We start from the raw sequence: 16,803 nt of genomic DNA on the forward strand, positions 1-16,803 counted from the left end.
TGTTGTCATCTCTCTATTTTACAATGTACAAACCCCATCAAGTTGTGAAAGTCACCTTTTGAAATTTGAGGGAAAACGTTGAGGTATAGACAGAATATTGTGTTCATATTTTTTGAAATGATTGGTATGCTCTGGCACATACTAGTACAACTTATCTCTTTTGGTTATTCCTTGATTTTGTCTCACTACATACCCATTATTGCATAGAACTGGAAGAAAAGTTCCATACGTCAAAAAGTTCTAGACTAATATGAAAAAAATCATTTCAAGTAAATTGCAAGAAGCTTAATCTACTGTGTGTATTAATATTGACATTCATTTTAGAGAGAATAACAAAACTTAATACACATTAAGACTGAAGCAATCAAGAATGTGTGGCATAGGAGATGAAGGGGAGCTGGCCATCAAGGTTTAAAAGAACTTTGGGAACACCATTGAGTCGTTTAATTTTTTATTGCCAAATCTCTAATTTACTCACTGTCCAACCCAGCAAAAAAAAAAACTTATTATAGAGATATGTAGATTGAAGCAATTGTACTTTCAAGTTATGCTAAAAATATAATTTTTTCATTCTCAAAAAAATTAAAAATTGCATAGTGTCCCATATGGAAATATATGTGGCCGGCAAACCAATCATTAATCTTTAAGTATGTGTTAAAAATATTCATATTCAAAGGATGTTCGAGAAGGACATCAAAGTATCTGGATAGAATAGTACTATCTAGTCTCACTCATATGAAGAGTATGGCTGATCCCATAGCCATTATGTGAAGCCTCAAGGAATACATAGTGTGTGCTCTTTAGCAAAAATATTTTCCTAACTTGATTTGTATGTATTCCTTAATAGTACTATATCAAATTGTCAATCAGATTGATTTACGTCATGGTTGTGCAAGTGGTCTTGATACTTGAGACACCAAAGGTGCCTTCCGGATGGATGGTTGTTCTTTGAATTTGATCTACAAGTTCTTAATTGTGATATTATGAATAGTCTTACTTTGGGTGCAGCGATAATTTCTCAAATATGAGGGAGTTGTCAAGATGCGATCATCTGCCCTTTGTATATGAGAAGTCTTTAGCCAAGGAAGACAATGAGATGAAGTCTTTAGCCAAGGTCAATGGAATATCAAAGAATAATTCATCAAATGATTTACGAACACATTAGTACTAAGTCAAATGAGCTATTATGGTTTTTCAGTTAACCATACCATAGGTCAACTTAACGGTGTCAAGCAAATGAGGGGTTATATATACATGATAACCAATGACCAAAATATTCCATGAGTGAGTCAATACACTCATTTGTATCTTCGTGATCATGAGGTGTAGCTCAGCCCCCCAAGGGCAGAAAATTAAACTTATTCATTGAATAAATAAATATGTAATTAATTGATCTATATGATGATATAGTAAATTAATATAGAAAGGTCAATAAAATTTATTGTGCCACTAGAACCATTAATAGTACTAATAAATGTCCTAGAGGATCATACGCAAATAGTCTTTTTAAAGATTATAAAATATACATAAATTCTAAGTATTTCATTTAAAGTTTTCGCTTGGTATAAATATGGGAATGGCCTTTAAAAAATCTACCCAAACCAGAATTGTTCAAGGCTTACCCTTTGTCTCCCTTCTCTCCTTTGTTCCTACCCATTCCCGACATGATCTGGAAGGCATAACGAAAATGTGGAGGGATAACTGATACATCTAGACATACGAACAGCTCAATATGTCTCACTTGAAGAATTGAGAAATCACTAATCCAATCTTACATTGCTGATTTGATCATAGGTTTTGTAAAATGTCATTAAGATTCCATTCATTGTCTTATAATGCAAAAACTAATTTAGTTTCATCCCAATCAAGGCCAAAGATCCAAACACAATGTGTGCATCTGTGGGGATCTCGCTTATTTTTTTATGTCCCCCTCCCAAGTTTTGTGTTTTTCTCATTTTATTATGTTTTATTTCTTCCTTTTGAACCAAATCACTTCCGTTTCACTACGGTATGTGGTCATCATTTTGATCATACATGCCACCTATTAGCCATAATATATTTGTAAATGCTGACGATTTGGAAAAACAACATGTAAGTTCAGAATTTATTTATAGAAATATTAAAAGATAGCTAGGCATTTTGGTACAAAAATAGAAAGAATGCACACTTTATCCTTTAGTACATAAAAAATAATGAGCGTTACAATGACTATGTGTGAGGCTAATTAACATGCACAAAGGTGGGAATAAAAATCATAAATAAATTGTCATATAAGATTTTTAACACGAAAAAGTTAACCTCTCACTTGCATAACTGATATGAAAATCCATATACACAAAAGGAGAGGACGTAAGGAATTTCATCACCCGTAGAGTATGTAAATTAATAAATAACCTCAATGCATGGAGGAACCTAAGCAAGCAGCTATAATATGATGGAAGAAATTTTAATTCTATCAAACATTGTCTTGCACTTTAAACAGTTTAGGAGAGAGTGATATATAGCCTAAGGAATTCATTGAGTCTAGATAATGGCAAACATCATCTGTCATGTCATTCATCACGGCGACCGATCCATGACAGATGATGTGATGGTGACAGATAACAATTTTTAGCCCCGTGACGGTTGATGTGATGGAAAACCAGTGATGGGTGACATGACAGTGATGGAGGGTCTCAGAAGTATGACATGATGGGATGACCATTGCAAATGATGATGGTGACAGAAATTTTAAAGCATACAAAAAGGGGGTAATATTTTTTTCTGTTTAGAATTAAATGAGAAATATTATGGGGAAAAATAAATTTTTAAAATTTTAAAAATGTTGTATTATAATAGAGATAAAAATAAAATTAATACCTCACTATTTAGTTCCATAATCTAAAAATAATACAATTTGTCATGTTAAGTATAAGATGACACCAAAATATATGGAAGTATTTACATATAGGAGCCTATATGATATTAAAAAATTTAATTACGTAAAAATAAAATTAAAATAAAACAAAATCCATTCAGTTTATAATAAAAGAAGAGTATTATGGTCGTAAATAATTTTTTTAAAAATTTTTGAAAAATATTTATGAATACATTGTCATATGTACTAATACAGAGAGAAAGAGAGAGAGGGTGGGAGAAAGAGAGAAAGATAGGATCATCAGAAGAATGAGAAGGGGAGTTTTAAGGGGGAGAGGAAGATTGACAGAGGGAGGGAGAGAGGGAGTCTTGAGAGAGAGAAAGAGGGAGGGGGGGAGAACGAGATAGATAGAGAGAGATAGAGAGGTAGATCGAGAGAGATGTCCTCCCATCCTCTGTGAATGGGACACCGTCTGGTGACAGCACAAGGAATGGGATGATGGATCTAGTGATGGATGACGAAGATGTGACCATTTTTTGTAAAATCCATTGACACGTGACATGGCAGGAGATGTGACAAACATCCTGTCATGCTTCTGTCTGTCATGATTCGTTAGCCATCCTGTCACATCTGAGCCGTCACGTGATAGACATGTCGTTCATTAATTGAGTAGATATTAACTTTATAGCTACCAGTTATCAATAACATACTAGACAGAATTAACACATCATTGAAATGGATATCCTGTGGTGACAACACTCTTCTTGATAATGTAGGACCATTAAATATCAATCACTATTACATAAGTACTTCACCAAAGATACTTTTTTGATAATCTTATATTGGTGTTTTGAATAAGAATAGCCTACTCCATTAGTCAAATTATGATATAAACATAGTTAGAGAAATAAAGTATAAACTACGGAAGTTGGACGATAAGATATTATTGTAAACTGTCTATGATTACCATGAGGGTTCTAAGCCAAGTGAAACTTCCTAAATATTGTGATACTTAGTCCTAAATAAGTTGAGTTGATTATTTGATTTCAAAATTATGTCACTGAAAAATTTAGGCATAGTGTTGGTCCACACAGCTATTAAAATTCAAGTACCGGATCAAATAAAATAATTTTTGGTTAAACTAGGAATATCATCATGTTGGGTTCTAAAGGCCTTGACATGGATGAAGAAATCAAAATATTCCGCAGTGGAAGACTTGAACGAAATCAAATGGCATCATTAAAACTCTGAAACAAAGTACCTTTGCACAGATCGCATATGTGATTTCTTGGATCCTGGAGTGAGACGAGTCATGCTGCTCAACTGTACATCCTCTAGACGTATCCATGTGATCCATAGCACGTCAAATCTCCTCCTTGTTGATGAACCCCGTTCTTTCTCCGTCATCCTCATTACATCGTCCCGATCGCATCGGGGATGGAGAGGGGGTGTGGGGAGAAGGAAGAAGAATGGGAAAGGCCACTAAATATTTATGGCCTGGATGAATCATTCAGGGCCTTACCCTATTTATACTAAGTGTGTATTTTTCATAAAAAACCCTAAAACTTAATTATATCTTTCGATGTCCAAAGACCATTTGGTGTGACCCAATAGGCCCATGTATCAGACTAACTAATCACTCCAATGGCCGAATAACCTTTATTGGCCTTTAAAATTAATTAACTATATCATCATATAGATTAATTAATATCGGATCGATTTAACCCAATTGATAGGTTGAGTCTCCAACACGTGGGGTGCTAAGCTACAACTCGTGTTATAGAAGATACAAATGAGTGTGTATCGACTCACTTCATTGAACTTGTTCCTCATCGGTTTTCGTGTATGTATAGTCCCCCATCCACTTGACGCTCCTTGTACGACCTAGGGTATGGCCAACTGTCAAACCCTAATCGGTCATCCGAGTTAGTACTAATGCATTCGGAAATCATCGGAGACTATTCTATGATATTTCACTACCTTGGCCAAGGACTTCATTGCATCATCTTCCTTGAGCTGTCACCTCTTATACCGAGGGTGGACGATCCCATCTTGACCACGCAATCGTCTTTGTGAACTTCTTGGTGTACCCGAACTAAGACCATTTAGAATCTCATGATTAGAGACTCGTTGGCCATAGTCAAAGTACAGCTGTCCGTCCACATGACGCCTTTGGTGTCTCAGGTCTAAGGACCAATTACACAACCGTGACGTGAATCAACCTGATTGATAGTTTGGTGTAATACCATTCAGGGATTTATACGGGTCAATTCAGTGAACTCTTTCCACTAAAGAGCACCCACTATCTATCCTTAGTGTCTCTGCACTAATGGTTACGGGAACGGCCATACTCATCATATGAGTGAGGCCAGATAGTACTACTCTATCCAGATACTTCGATGTCCTTCTCACGTATCCTTCGAATATGAATATTTAGAAGACATGCTTAAAGACTAGTGATCTCCGTATACTGATCTCATCATACTTCATTAATTCTGATCATGTACTCATGGACTTCATTATAAGCATCACACGTGCACTATAATGAATATGTCCTACCAATCAATGTCGAATGAGATGTGGAATGTGTGATTGGCTTGTCGGCCACATATATTTCCATCACATCATGAGTACATTGTTGATTCAACACAAGTTTTTTTCTCAGTTAGGGATCAAAATACCATAAAGGGCAGAAGTAGTAAATCCTATATAATACAGGAAACATAAAATAAAAATTTGAAGAATTACATGAATGGAATGCGTACGTAAAGTTTCACTTTTCATAAAAAATGTAATAATAAGCTTGAACTTGATCCCAGTCGATGGATAAATAATATACATGGTTCACATATTAAATAGATCCAGCTAAGATCAATGGCTTCTCCTAAAAATTTAAGACAATCTCTACCCTTGCTTCCAACCGATTTCTCTCCCATAATTCATCCTAACAGTTTTAGAGAGTAAACATTTAATATATTCAAAAGAGACTTGTCATCTAAGGCATACAATCACTGATCAGATTATGGCATCCTACTTGCTCTAGGTACGTTAGGCTTATGGACAGACGGAACAGGATGGAATCATACTTTGGCCAGTTATCCATCACACAGTCTACAATTTTGTTCCACTTCCAGTTTCAGGCCAAAGGTCTGGACAAAATGGATGAATGAACAGACGTAGAATGGTTGTAAACGTAGAATGGGAGGGGACAGAATGGGAGGGGAAGATATCAACAGCATTCATTCTGAGGTCAGGTCAGATTATAGACGATGGATGATGGTAAGGAACGAAACATATGAGAGCTTGTCACTAACAAGATCATACTAACAATCGCTGCTCGGATCGTCAAATCTCATGCTCACAAGGGATTTCAATTTGGCCTTTTGCTAGTCTCGTGTTCAATCTCCATCACACATCTCATATTTTCTGGGACAGGTGGGGTACTTTGGTCAGTTGTCCATCATGAAATGTACATTTTCGGAATTCCATATCCACTTTGTGTCCAAGGGGTTGGACAGGACGGATGGTGGGATGGATGACTGTTGTAAACCTGGAATAATCACCGCCATAAGATGACGAAAGAGAGCTGAACATGAATGGAATTGGAGCCTTAGTTCAGAGGTCAGGTCAGATGAAAGATGACAATAATAGAAAGAACAGTATCAGAACAAGAGTCTTGGTCTGGAGGTCAAGTTAGATGATGGATGACGACAATGGATGGGACAGGAATGGAACAAGAGCTTTGGTTCAGAGGTCAGGTCATATGACGGATGACAGATGACAGATACCAAAAATAGACTGGATGGGAATGGAACGAGAGCTTTGGTTCCAAGGTCAAGTCAGATGACGGATCACAGAAATAGACAGGACGAGAACGGAACGAGAGCCTTGGTTCCGATGTGAGGTCAGAAGACGGATGATAGACGAGAATAATAGAAGGGACGGGAACGGAACGAGAGCCTTGGTTTCGAGGTGAGGTCAGATGACGGATGATAGACGACAGTAATAGACGGGATGGGAACAGAATGAGAGCCTTGGTTCCGAGGTGAGGTCAGATGACGGATGATAGACGACAGTAATAGACGGGACGGGAACGGAATGAGAGCCTTGGTTCCGAGGTGAGGTCAGAAGACGGGTGATAGACGACAATAATAGACGGGGAGGGAACGGAACGAGAGCCTTGGTTCTGAGGTGAGGTCAGAAGACAGATGATAGACGACAATAATAGAAGGGACGGGAAAGGAACGAGAGCCTTGGTTCCGAGGTGAGGTCAGATGACGGAAGATAGACGACAGTAATAGACGGGACGGGAACGGAACAAGAGCCTTGGATCCGAAGTCAGGTTAGATGACGGATGATAGACGACAATAATAGAAGGGACATGAACGGAACGAGGGCCTTGGGTCCGAGGTCAGGTCAGATGAAAGATGATAGACAACAGTAATAGACGGGACGGGAACGGTACGAGAGCCTTGGTTCCGAGGTGAGGTCAGATGACAGATGATAGACGACAGTAATATATGAGAGGGGAACAGAACGAGTGCCTTGGTTGCGAGGTCAGGTCAGATGACGGATCATAGACGACAGTAATATATGAGAGGGGAACAGAACGAGTGCCTTGGTTGCGAGGTCAGGTCAGATGATGGATCATAGATGACAGTAATAGACGGGATGGGAACAGAATGAGAGCCTTGGTTCCGAGGTGAGGTCAGATGACGGATGATAGACGACAATAATAGACGGGACGGGAACGGAACGAGAGCCTTGGGTCTGAGGTCAGGTCAGATGACGGATGATAGACGACAATAATAGACGGGACGGGAACGGAACGAGCGCCCTGGTTCCGAGGTGAGGTCAGAAGACGGAGGGTGCAACACGTCCGGCCGAGATTGACAGCTCGCGTTGCAACACAGGGTGAGATAACCGATCACGTATAATAATTCAGTTGATGATCACTCTTGATGCAGGTTCGTCGAAATTAATGAGAAGCACAAGTCAACAATTGAAGTAAGACGAACCCCTTGGAAGTGATCCGTACGTGCCACGTACGATCCAACTCCTAATGACCCGATAAATCAACGATAAACTCTGACGGTGCGGGTATCCTCGATCCGACTGTCTACTCTCGGCAACAAGGGTGGGATGGAACGGACAAGGGTGACAACTCTCCCCAAACCCAAGGAACAGGAAACGTATAACGGATAACCCTCGGAGGTGGAGCACGCGAGAAAATATTGAAAGAAGTAATAATACTCAAAAGGGGGGGGGGGATGGTTGACCTATGGGACCGAGGTCCGGTAGATCGTGGTGGATCGAAGCCGAGTTTGATTTGGCGTGTATCGTCCGATGTGGCGGCGGGCGGGTGGCCAAATAGAGGTGGTCCGGCGGCGTCGAGGGTAGCGATGGCGTCTGGGCGATTAGCAGGCACGCCGGGCGGAGGCAGTGGAGCACGCGAGAAAATATTGAAAGAAGTAATAATACTCAAAAGGGGTGGGGGGATGGTTGACCTATGGGACCGAGGTCCGGTAGATCGTGGTGGATCGAAGCCGAGTTTGATTTGGCGTGTATCGTCCGATGTGGCGGCGGGCGGGTGGCCAAATAGAGGTGGTCCGGCGGGCGACGTCAGGGTAAGCGATGGCGTCCGGGTGATTAGCAGGCACGCCGGGCGGAGGCAGTGGAGCACGCGAGAAAATATTGAAAGAAGTAATAATACTCAAAAGGGGTGGGGGGATGGTTGACCTATGGGACCGAGGTCTGGTAGATCGTGGTGGATCGAAGCCGAGTTTGATTTGGCGTGTATCGTCCGATGTGTGGCGGGCGGGTGGCCAAATAGAGGTGGTCCGGGCGGCGTCAGGGTGCGCGATGGCGTCCGGGTGATTAGCAGGCACGCCGGGCGGAGGCAGTGGAGCACGCGAGAAAATATTGAAAGAAGTAATAATACTCAAAAGGGGGGGGGGATGGTTGACCTATGGGACCGAGGTCCGGTAGATCGTGGTGGATTGAAGCCGAGTTTGATTTGGCGTGTACCGTCCGATGTGGCGGCGGGCGGGTGGCCAAACAGAGGTGGTCCGGCGAGCGGCGTCAGGAGTGGCGATGCCGTCTGGGTGATTACAAGGCACGCCGGCCGGGGGCGCCGGAGCACGCGAGAAAATATTGAAAGAAGTAATAATACTCAAAAGGGGGGGGGGATGGTTGACCTATGGGACCGAGGTCCGGTAGATCGTGGTGGATCGAAGCCGAGTTTGATTTGGCGTGTATCGTCCGATGTGGCGGCGGGTGGGTGGCCAAACAGAGGTGGTCCGGCGGGCGACGTCAGGGTAAGCGATGGCGTCCGGGTGATTAGCAGGCACGCTGGGCGGAGGCAGTGGCAAGCTGCGGTCGGAGGCGGCGATAGTGGTGGCGAGCGTTGTCGGCAATCGGAGGCGGCGGCGCGCGCGGCGTGGCGGTGGCGGCGGCGGGCGAGGCAGCAGCAGCGGTGGCGGTTGGCGGCGGTGGCCGGAGGCAGCGGCGGTGGCGGCGACGACGGCGGCGCGGCGGCGAGCAGCAGCGGCGTTGGCGGCGCGCGGCAGCGCGTGCGTGGCGGCGGGCGGCGCGGCGGCGGCTGCAGCTCGTCCAAACCCTAACTCTCTTTCCCTCCTTGTCTTGATAAAAATACCCCTGACAGGTCACTGATTTACCTTCGAATGCCCTTTCTTTAAAACCGAATCGACGCTGAGTCGACTTGGTCGTGACTCGCCGGTCACTTAAAACTGGGTCAGGCCAGGTTGACTCAGCGTGGGAATCGGTCTGTTCGCGCTGAGTCAACTCAGTCACGGCTCGTCGCCGTCCTCTCCCGGCTAGGGCTTCCGACGGCGGCGTTTCTGGGCGTTCCGGCGACTCAGCGGCGGCGATTCGGCGTTCAGGCGGTCCGGGGGCAAACAATGGGGCGGAGCGGCTGGACCCTAGGTTGAACAAGTTAGGGTCGGCGGGCGGCCGGCGACGGGCACCCAGACTGGGGACCGCCGTTCACGGGCGAGCGGCGGGTGCGCCGAACGGGGCCGAACGCAGCCGGATTGGCGGGCAAGCAGGCGTCCCGCTTGGGGCGTCGGCAGCGGGTCGGCGGGCGGGCATCCAGGATCCGAACGCGGCTGGTGGACAGGGCGGCACCCTGTTTGGGGCCGCCGTTGGCGATTCAAGGGCGGCGCCCTTGGTTCGGCGAGGCCGGCTGGCGGTGGCGGGGCACCCTGCTTGGCGTCTGTCGGGCGGGCGGCGTTCAGGGCAGGAGCCGGTTGCTAGCCGGCAGCGGATGCCCTGATTTGGGCGTCCGCTGCTGGCTGGCGACAGCGTCGAACTGGTGCCTAGGTTGGCGGCATCGGCAGGCGTCCTTGCTAGGGCGCCGGCGGCTGCCGCTGGGGCGCCGGAGTTGGCGGCGGCGGCGGCGACGGCGGCGTACTCCGGCGGTCTCTCCTCCGAGAGACGGAAGCGGGGCGGCAACGGCGACACAGCGGCGTTGCTGATGCGAATTCCGATCGACGGCGGGAGTCGGCGGCGGCGAGGCGGCGGCAGCTTCCTCTTCTCCCTCAAGGGATCCCTCCCCTCTCTTGGAGGTTCTCTCCTCTTCCAAACAAGCTGCAAAACAACAATAATTTCTTCTTCTCCTCCTCTAGGGCATCTCTTTTCCTTTTATAGGGGAAGAGAGAAAACCCTAGGGGTCGGCCCGTAATTAGGGAAAACCCCTAATCGAGCCGTAAAACCACGGTTCGAAATGCGATGGAAGGGCCAAAAACACGGAGGCCCTCCCCAAAAAACACAACGAAGAAAATGCATGAAAACGCAAAGAAAATGGTTCGGGGAAGCTTCCTCCTCAAGCCGTGTACTTGAACTCCGGATCCTTCGCATTGGCTCGGGCTTCGCAGCATGGCTGCTCACGTGTCGCAACAGGTTGATCATGTGCTTCGGCTTGTGGATGGTCCCCCATCAACGGATGATAGATGACAGCAATAGACGGGACGGGAACGGAACAAGAGCCTTGGGTCCGAGGTGAGGTCAGAAGACGAATGATAGACGACAGTAATAGACGGGATGGGAACGGAACGAGAGCCTTGGGTCCGAGGTCAGGGCAGAAGACAGATGATAGACGACAGTAATAGACGGGATGGGAACGGAATGAGAGCCTTGGTTCCGAGGTGAGGTCAGATGACGGATGATAGACGAGAGTAATAGACGGGACGGGAACGGAACGAGAGCCTTGGGTCCGAGGTCAGGTCAGATGATGGATGGCAGATGACGGTAATAGAGGGGAATGGGAGTGTAACGAGAGCCTTGGTTCAGAGGTCAGGTAAGATGATGGACGACAGATGACGCCAGTGGAAGTGAAGGATGACGTATCGATAGCGTCATCCGTCCAGCATCTCTCCGGCAGAAGAAATTCAGGAGAAAAGACAGAACAAAATCAGGAAGAGACGGCGACGAAAAGAAATCTTGGATTTGAGCATCGTCGAGAGCGAATTCCGCTTCTCCAAAGCTTCGTCTTCGCCCAAGAAATCATCTTTTTTTAGCGCCATGACGAAGACGAAGACTTTCAAGGAGGAATTCTCATTCGGTTACGCCCACTTGTTGATATTCTCTGTTTTTGGCGATTTAAACAGGAACCCATTTTCTGATTGCTCTATTTTCCGCGGTGTTTCAGCGGAAAGGCTGCAGGAGTCGAAGGAAATCATCTTCAAGTATCCAGATCGGATCCCCGTAAGAACTGCCTTTGATTTTTTTTCTTTTGGATTATGATGTCTTTGCCGTGCGTAGGATGGAGGGTTGATTGGATTTGATTCGTTTGGAGTTTTTAAAAGGATAATGTCTTTCTTCTAGGAACCGAAGCTGCGTGTGGTACTAGATTTTTCATCTTCACTTTGGTGAATTCTTCTTATTGATTGCTGATCAATTTTGGAGGATCTTGTCGCGACAAATGAAGAGGCATCCTTAAATATGTCAAAATTGAATTTAAATTGAATATGGCATAGAAATGTGACGAAAGAGGGTTGAAGTTCCCAGTCGTAAGTAAAGTTAGTGTAATAACTGGAAACCCTCTGAGAATTATTTGAAATTCTGTTTCTGATATAAAGTATGAAAAGTCTCTGCTTCTTGACTCGTTTATTTTGTACTAATAAATGAATAGATATCTTTGAAAGTGATCAATTTTGTTCTCTAATGTCGAGAGCAGAAAGCAAACAGGAAGGGGAAGAACATTAGCTTCCCAATCTTCTATAAAGTTATTGTGTCATTAATTGAAAAGCCCCTTAGAATAATCTGAAATTCTGTATTTGAGAGAATTCCGTTAAGTTATTGTGTCAATAATTACGACTTGGAAAAGCTTTTTGCTTTTTTACTCGAGCAATACACTGAGAAAAGTATTGATCGCATTTTTTAAAAGACCTTTTTGAGTTTTGAATCTGTGAATGAGAATTATCCTAGTCGTATTTATTTTCCTTTATCTGTTTGTCCTTTAATTCCGTAGTCAATAATCTCATAACCTGGACATGGCCGAAAAGTTCAATTTTAGATTCCTTACTTGAAAGAAACGTTCAGGAGGGGGTCCTGGACAATAGATTCTTGATTCAATATATCATTTGTAAATGAGTATTATTTCTCATCATCTTATTCCCTTGGTTACGGATCCTACCTTAAATACCATTTTTCATTTTATTTGGCATCAAATTTGTGATTTTTTTCCCATTCCTGACCTTTGAATACCAACTCTTCAGGTTGTTGCGGAGAGATTTTCAAGGACTGATATCCCCGAGCTGGAGAAGAAAAAGTGAGCCTCTTTCTCTGTTTTGAAATATTTCCATCAAAAAGAAAAAAATAGAAAACATGGGCCTAAGGCCTACTTCGTCGTTGAATAGATTACCTCCATTTGTTGGTCTAACCCAAAAATGGCAAAAATTATTTCTGATAAATAAATAATAACGCATTTTTTAAATGAATAATAACGCAGAATGAGATAAAAAATGAATAATACATAGAGCTCGGGTAGGAATTACATAATTACATAAGTCATAAAAGGAGATGATATGTATGGAATAATCTTCAATGGTAGATAAAGGAAATACACTTCTTCATGCTTCTTAGCATCACGATCTACTTTAGTTGAAAACGGATTGCCATTAAACTTGAAATTCATTCACTGAATGAGTAAATGGTTGAATTAGATTCAGTTTGATGGTACTGGCTAAGTAAAGTGCTAACTTTGATTTATTACTGAATACATTTTCGAACCCGTGTATCCGCACTAGACCTATATTAATGATCTTCACTCCCTCACTAGACCTCTTTGCAAGAAAAAATAAGAAAAAGGTTGACCGTTCAATTTTCCCAGAGGTGAAATTGTCAATCTTTAGATGAACGGAAGAGAGAGAGGCAGGATGATGGGAGGAGCCTGCTGCCCTGGGAGCTCGAAATAAACCCTAGAATTTTATCTCTTTTATTAATGTTCTGTCTGCCTCAAATAGGCAGACAAGATGTTACACTTTTTTAGAAAAAAACCCTACTAAAGTATCCCGCTGGCTGACCGACATCTTATGAGAACGGTTAGAAGTAGGGGTATTATTTTGATTTCCATCTTAGGGTTCCTATTCCTAGACAAGGGCAAGGAACCCTGGTCTTATTTGAGTTTGTTTTCATCTTCATCAAGAGCAAGGGATAAGCTACCCTGCTCTCTTCTTTCTCTACCTCTCTTCTTCATCCCTCTGTCTTTCTCTCTTGTTTTTCTTCCATCTCACTCTCCACTCCTACCCTCTGTGGAGTTCACTGAAAATCATGGGGGCCATGACATTATGATAAGATCCTGAGAGTTCTTATTGGGAAGATAGAGATAGAGGAGGGAGAGAGGGAGAGTTCCAGAAAGATCATCGGCTGAGGGAGGGGGATGCACATCAGCTGAATGGAGATAGGCGGCTGAATGGACTTTGCTGGGGGAGGAGATATGGGAACTAACTTGAAAATTTTCTTCTCTCCCCTCCCAATAGGAGGGCTACAATGATTGAAAGGGAAAATCCCTAAAACATTAAAAGAAGAAAGTATCCCGGGCATGCGAAATGATGAAAATGTCCTAGATACGACAGGGATTGTATCACATCATGAATCAACTTTATTGGTATGTTCCCAGGTACTTAGTCCCCCGTGAAATGACTGTGGGGCAGTTCATCCACATCATCAGCAGCAGGCTCCACCTTCCCCCTGGAAAAGCCCTCTTTGTCTTCGTCAAGAACAGTCTACCCCCAACCTGTGAGTGTGTCCTCCCTTTAACCCATCTTCCCCTTAGCACTTTTCTCTCTGATTCATTGTTGGTGCACATTTTTTATCCCTGGCCCATTTTCGATGGAATTCTTTTCTCTTTAAGCCATCTTCTAATGGGACTCTCTGTACCCCTACTCTCACTGAGTCTTTCTCTCGCAAATCCATGTTTGATTGTCTCTCTCTAATCCTACTGTTGCAGTTTCTTTCTCTCACTAACTTAACTTTGATTGGCTCTTTCCATCATCCATTCAAGTATTTCATTCTCTAACCCATTTTCGTTGACACTTTTTCTCCTGGGCCCATTTTAGGCTGACTAATTTCTCTTGAAACGATCTCCCTCTCTCACCCCCATCTTCCGTTGACTCTCTCTCTCTCGCTCATCCATTTTTTGTTTGTCTTTTTCTTCCACCTGACTTTCATAGTCTCGTTCTTTTACTTAACAGTGTTCGGCTCTTTCCCATTACTGTTTGGCTAACCCATGTTTCATGGACCTTTTTCCGCCAGGCCCATTTTCAACTGATAAATTTTCTCTTGAAGCCATCTTCTAATTGGTCCCTCTCTAGCCCTTCTCTTTACTGTCTTTCTCCCTCAACCCCATCTTCCATTGGCTCTCTGACAGTAATTCAGCTTTAATCGTCTTTTATTCTTTCAAGCTTTTTCTCTCTCTCACCCTACTTTGATTGACTCTTTCTGTCTACCTTGTCTGCTACTGCCTCATCATCTCTGAAACCCATCTTTTGTTTGCCTCTTTTTTTCTCTTGATCCAATTTCAATTCACCCTTTATCTCTCTTCTCCATCTTTGGTTTGACTCTCTCTTTATAACCCGGCAATCACTACTCCAGCAAGCCGCCTAGACTCCATTTACGAGACCTGCCGGGACGAGGACGGTTTCCTGTACATGTGTTACTGCAGCGAGAAGACTTTTGGTTCAATAATGGATGTGATCTCTGAGAACAGTAAGAAAGTTATGAAAATAGTGCATCAATTATTTGGCAGCTGTTAACTTTATTATTTTTTCAGATTTGACTTCTGGGATGAAGAAACAGGGTCTCTGACTGTGCACGTATATTATGAAAACGTTTTGACTTTTGGTGCCCTTTTATTACACAAAAGTCAACATGTGACTTTCCCTGTTGTGCATGGTGTGGGTTACATGTAAGTCAAGTGCACATATTTATCCCCAGTCGTTGACTTCATTTTAATATTTTATATGTTGTAAATGATTTGTTTTATGACTGAAGAATGAATTTGCCTTTTGTTGGATATGGATACTGGATATTGCTCTCTCCCTTTATACTGTAGTGAGATGACAGTACCAAGAAGTGGATAACATTATGGATAATGGTTACTATTAAAGATAACGGATAATGTCAAGGATAGCAGATGGCATTAAGGATAATGAATAGCATAACCATAAATGAGAACATTACACTTTAATATCTAAGAAATGATGCTCAAGACTCAAGAGGGAATTGTTCTATTCCCTCTTGAATCTTGAGCATAAAGGTAAATTTTTAATTTCTCTGTAAAAACTTTTTCATAAATTACATATTTCTCTATAAAGGTTTCTAATGCGATTAATTTAATTTGTACAATAACTCATTTTGATTTTTTACTACAATAATTTTGAATTTCTGAATAACTCAATAAAAATGTAACATTTTATGTGTTATATCTTTTCTATAAAAGTGTGTGAAGTGGTGAAATAGTGGGAGAGTGAAATATTTTGAAGATATCACATGGTGTTTTCTCATAACTTAAATTTAATTGTAAAAAACCAATGATAACTTGCAAAGAGTTGGCATACGAACATAATCATAAGTAAGTCAAAGGATTTATTTCGCAATTCCTAGAATGAAATAGTATATTTGAGTAAAGAATTTAGGCTAGTTCATTTCAAGAAAAAATATTTTCAGATAAATGAAGGGTTTACATTAAAAATTCATGAAGTTAATACCAAATGAATGAGAAATATATTACTAAGAGTTAATTTTTAAGTCCCCTTAATAATATCAATTCAGCTAAGTTCTCTTACATTTATTGGTATTGTTATTAATATTAAAATGCAAGATCCATTCGAACCATCATTTACATATTCTTATTTTAAAATATGATATTTACGCTACGTTAGTGAAAATAAGTATCAGTTAAAAAGTTAATAAAAAGTTGATACAATGTGTATAACTCATGTCAACGTAACATCTACACAATTTTCACTTAATCATATCAATACCTTGATATAGTTTTGATTATTTCCTAAAATAAGCTAAACAATAATGTAACATATCATACATTATTGTTGTGTAAAAATTCATAGGAATTATTATATTAATATGTATAATATTATGTATTAACATAATTTACTAAGATTATTTAGATAATCTTGGTTCAACTTTTTACATAAATTTTGTAATAGGCCACATTCTGTATGTGTCTCACAGTCCTGTTACGCTATATTTTCCCATTTTTTCCAGTTATATTTTCATGTTAAGTGACTCACATAATTATAATTAAGTCACTTATTCTCCATGTGAGATAATATGTGACTAAATTGGAATTGGGCCCTTTACAACCAATCACAAATAATCAGTGTTTAAATACTGCCTCACCCAAACTGAAGTTAAGTTGTCCAAAACTTGGCTTGCCGGACACATATATTTCCATCAACATTGGC

The 16,803-nt window shown here is 42.1% G+C and overlaps 1 protein-coding gene across 1 annotated transcript; it reads left to right on the forward strand.

The window, feature by feature from the left end:
* The first annotated feature begins 11,277 nt into the window (after nt 1-11,277).
* Nucleotides 11,278-15,394, forward strand: APG8H (Ubiquitin-like superfamily protein). Its single transcript, XM_078590808.1, has 6 exons — nt 11,278-11,438; nt 11,526-11,581; nt 12,595-12,647; nt 13,998-14,116; nt 14,972-15,085; nt 15,150-15,394. The coding sequence occupies exons 1-6, from the start codon at nt 11,399-11,401 to the stop codon at nt 15,182-15,184; spliced, it is 417 nt and encodes a 138-aa protein (XP_078446934.1). The 5' UTR covers nt 11,278-11,398; the 3' UTR covers nt 15,185-15,394.
* The last annotated feature ends 1,409 nt before the right edge of the window (nt 15,395-16,803 follow it).

The sequence above is a fragment of the Wolffia australiana genome, chromosome 19, assembly GCF_029677425.1.
Source record: "Wolffia australiana isolate 7733 chromosome 19, ASM2967742v1".
Classification (NCBI taxonomy): Eukaryota; Viridiplantae; Streptophyta; class Magnoliopsida; order Alismatales; family Araceae; genus Wolffia; species Wolffia australiana.

Bases quoted from the DNA above. Each gene is read 5' to 3' on its own strand.
- APG8H (XM_078590808.1), top strand. From the start codon at position 11,399: ATGACGAAGACGAAGACTTTCAAGGAGGAATTCTCATTCG. The intron at 11,439-11,525 runs GTTACGCCCACT...GCGGTGTTTCAG, and splicing joins CAAGGAGGAATTCTCATTCG to CGGAAAGGCTGCAGGAGTCG. The intron at 14,117-14,971 runs GTGAGTGTGTCC...TCACTACTCCAG, and splicing joins GAACAGTCTACCCCCAACCT to CAAGCCGCCTAGACTCCATT.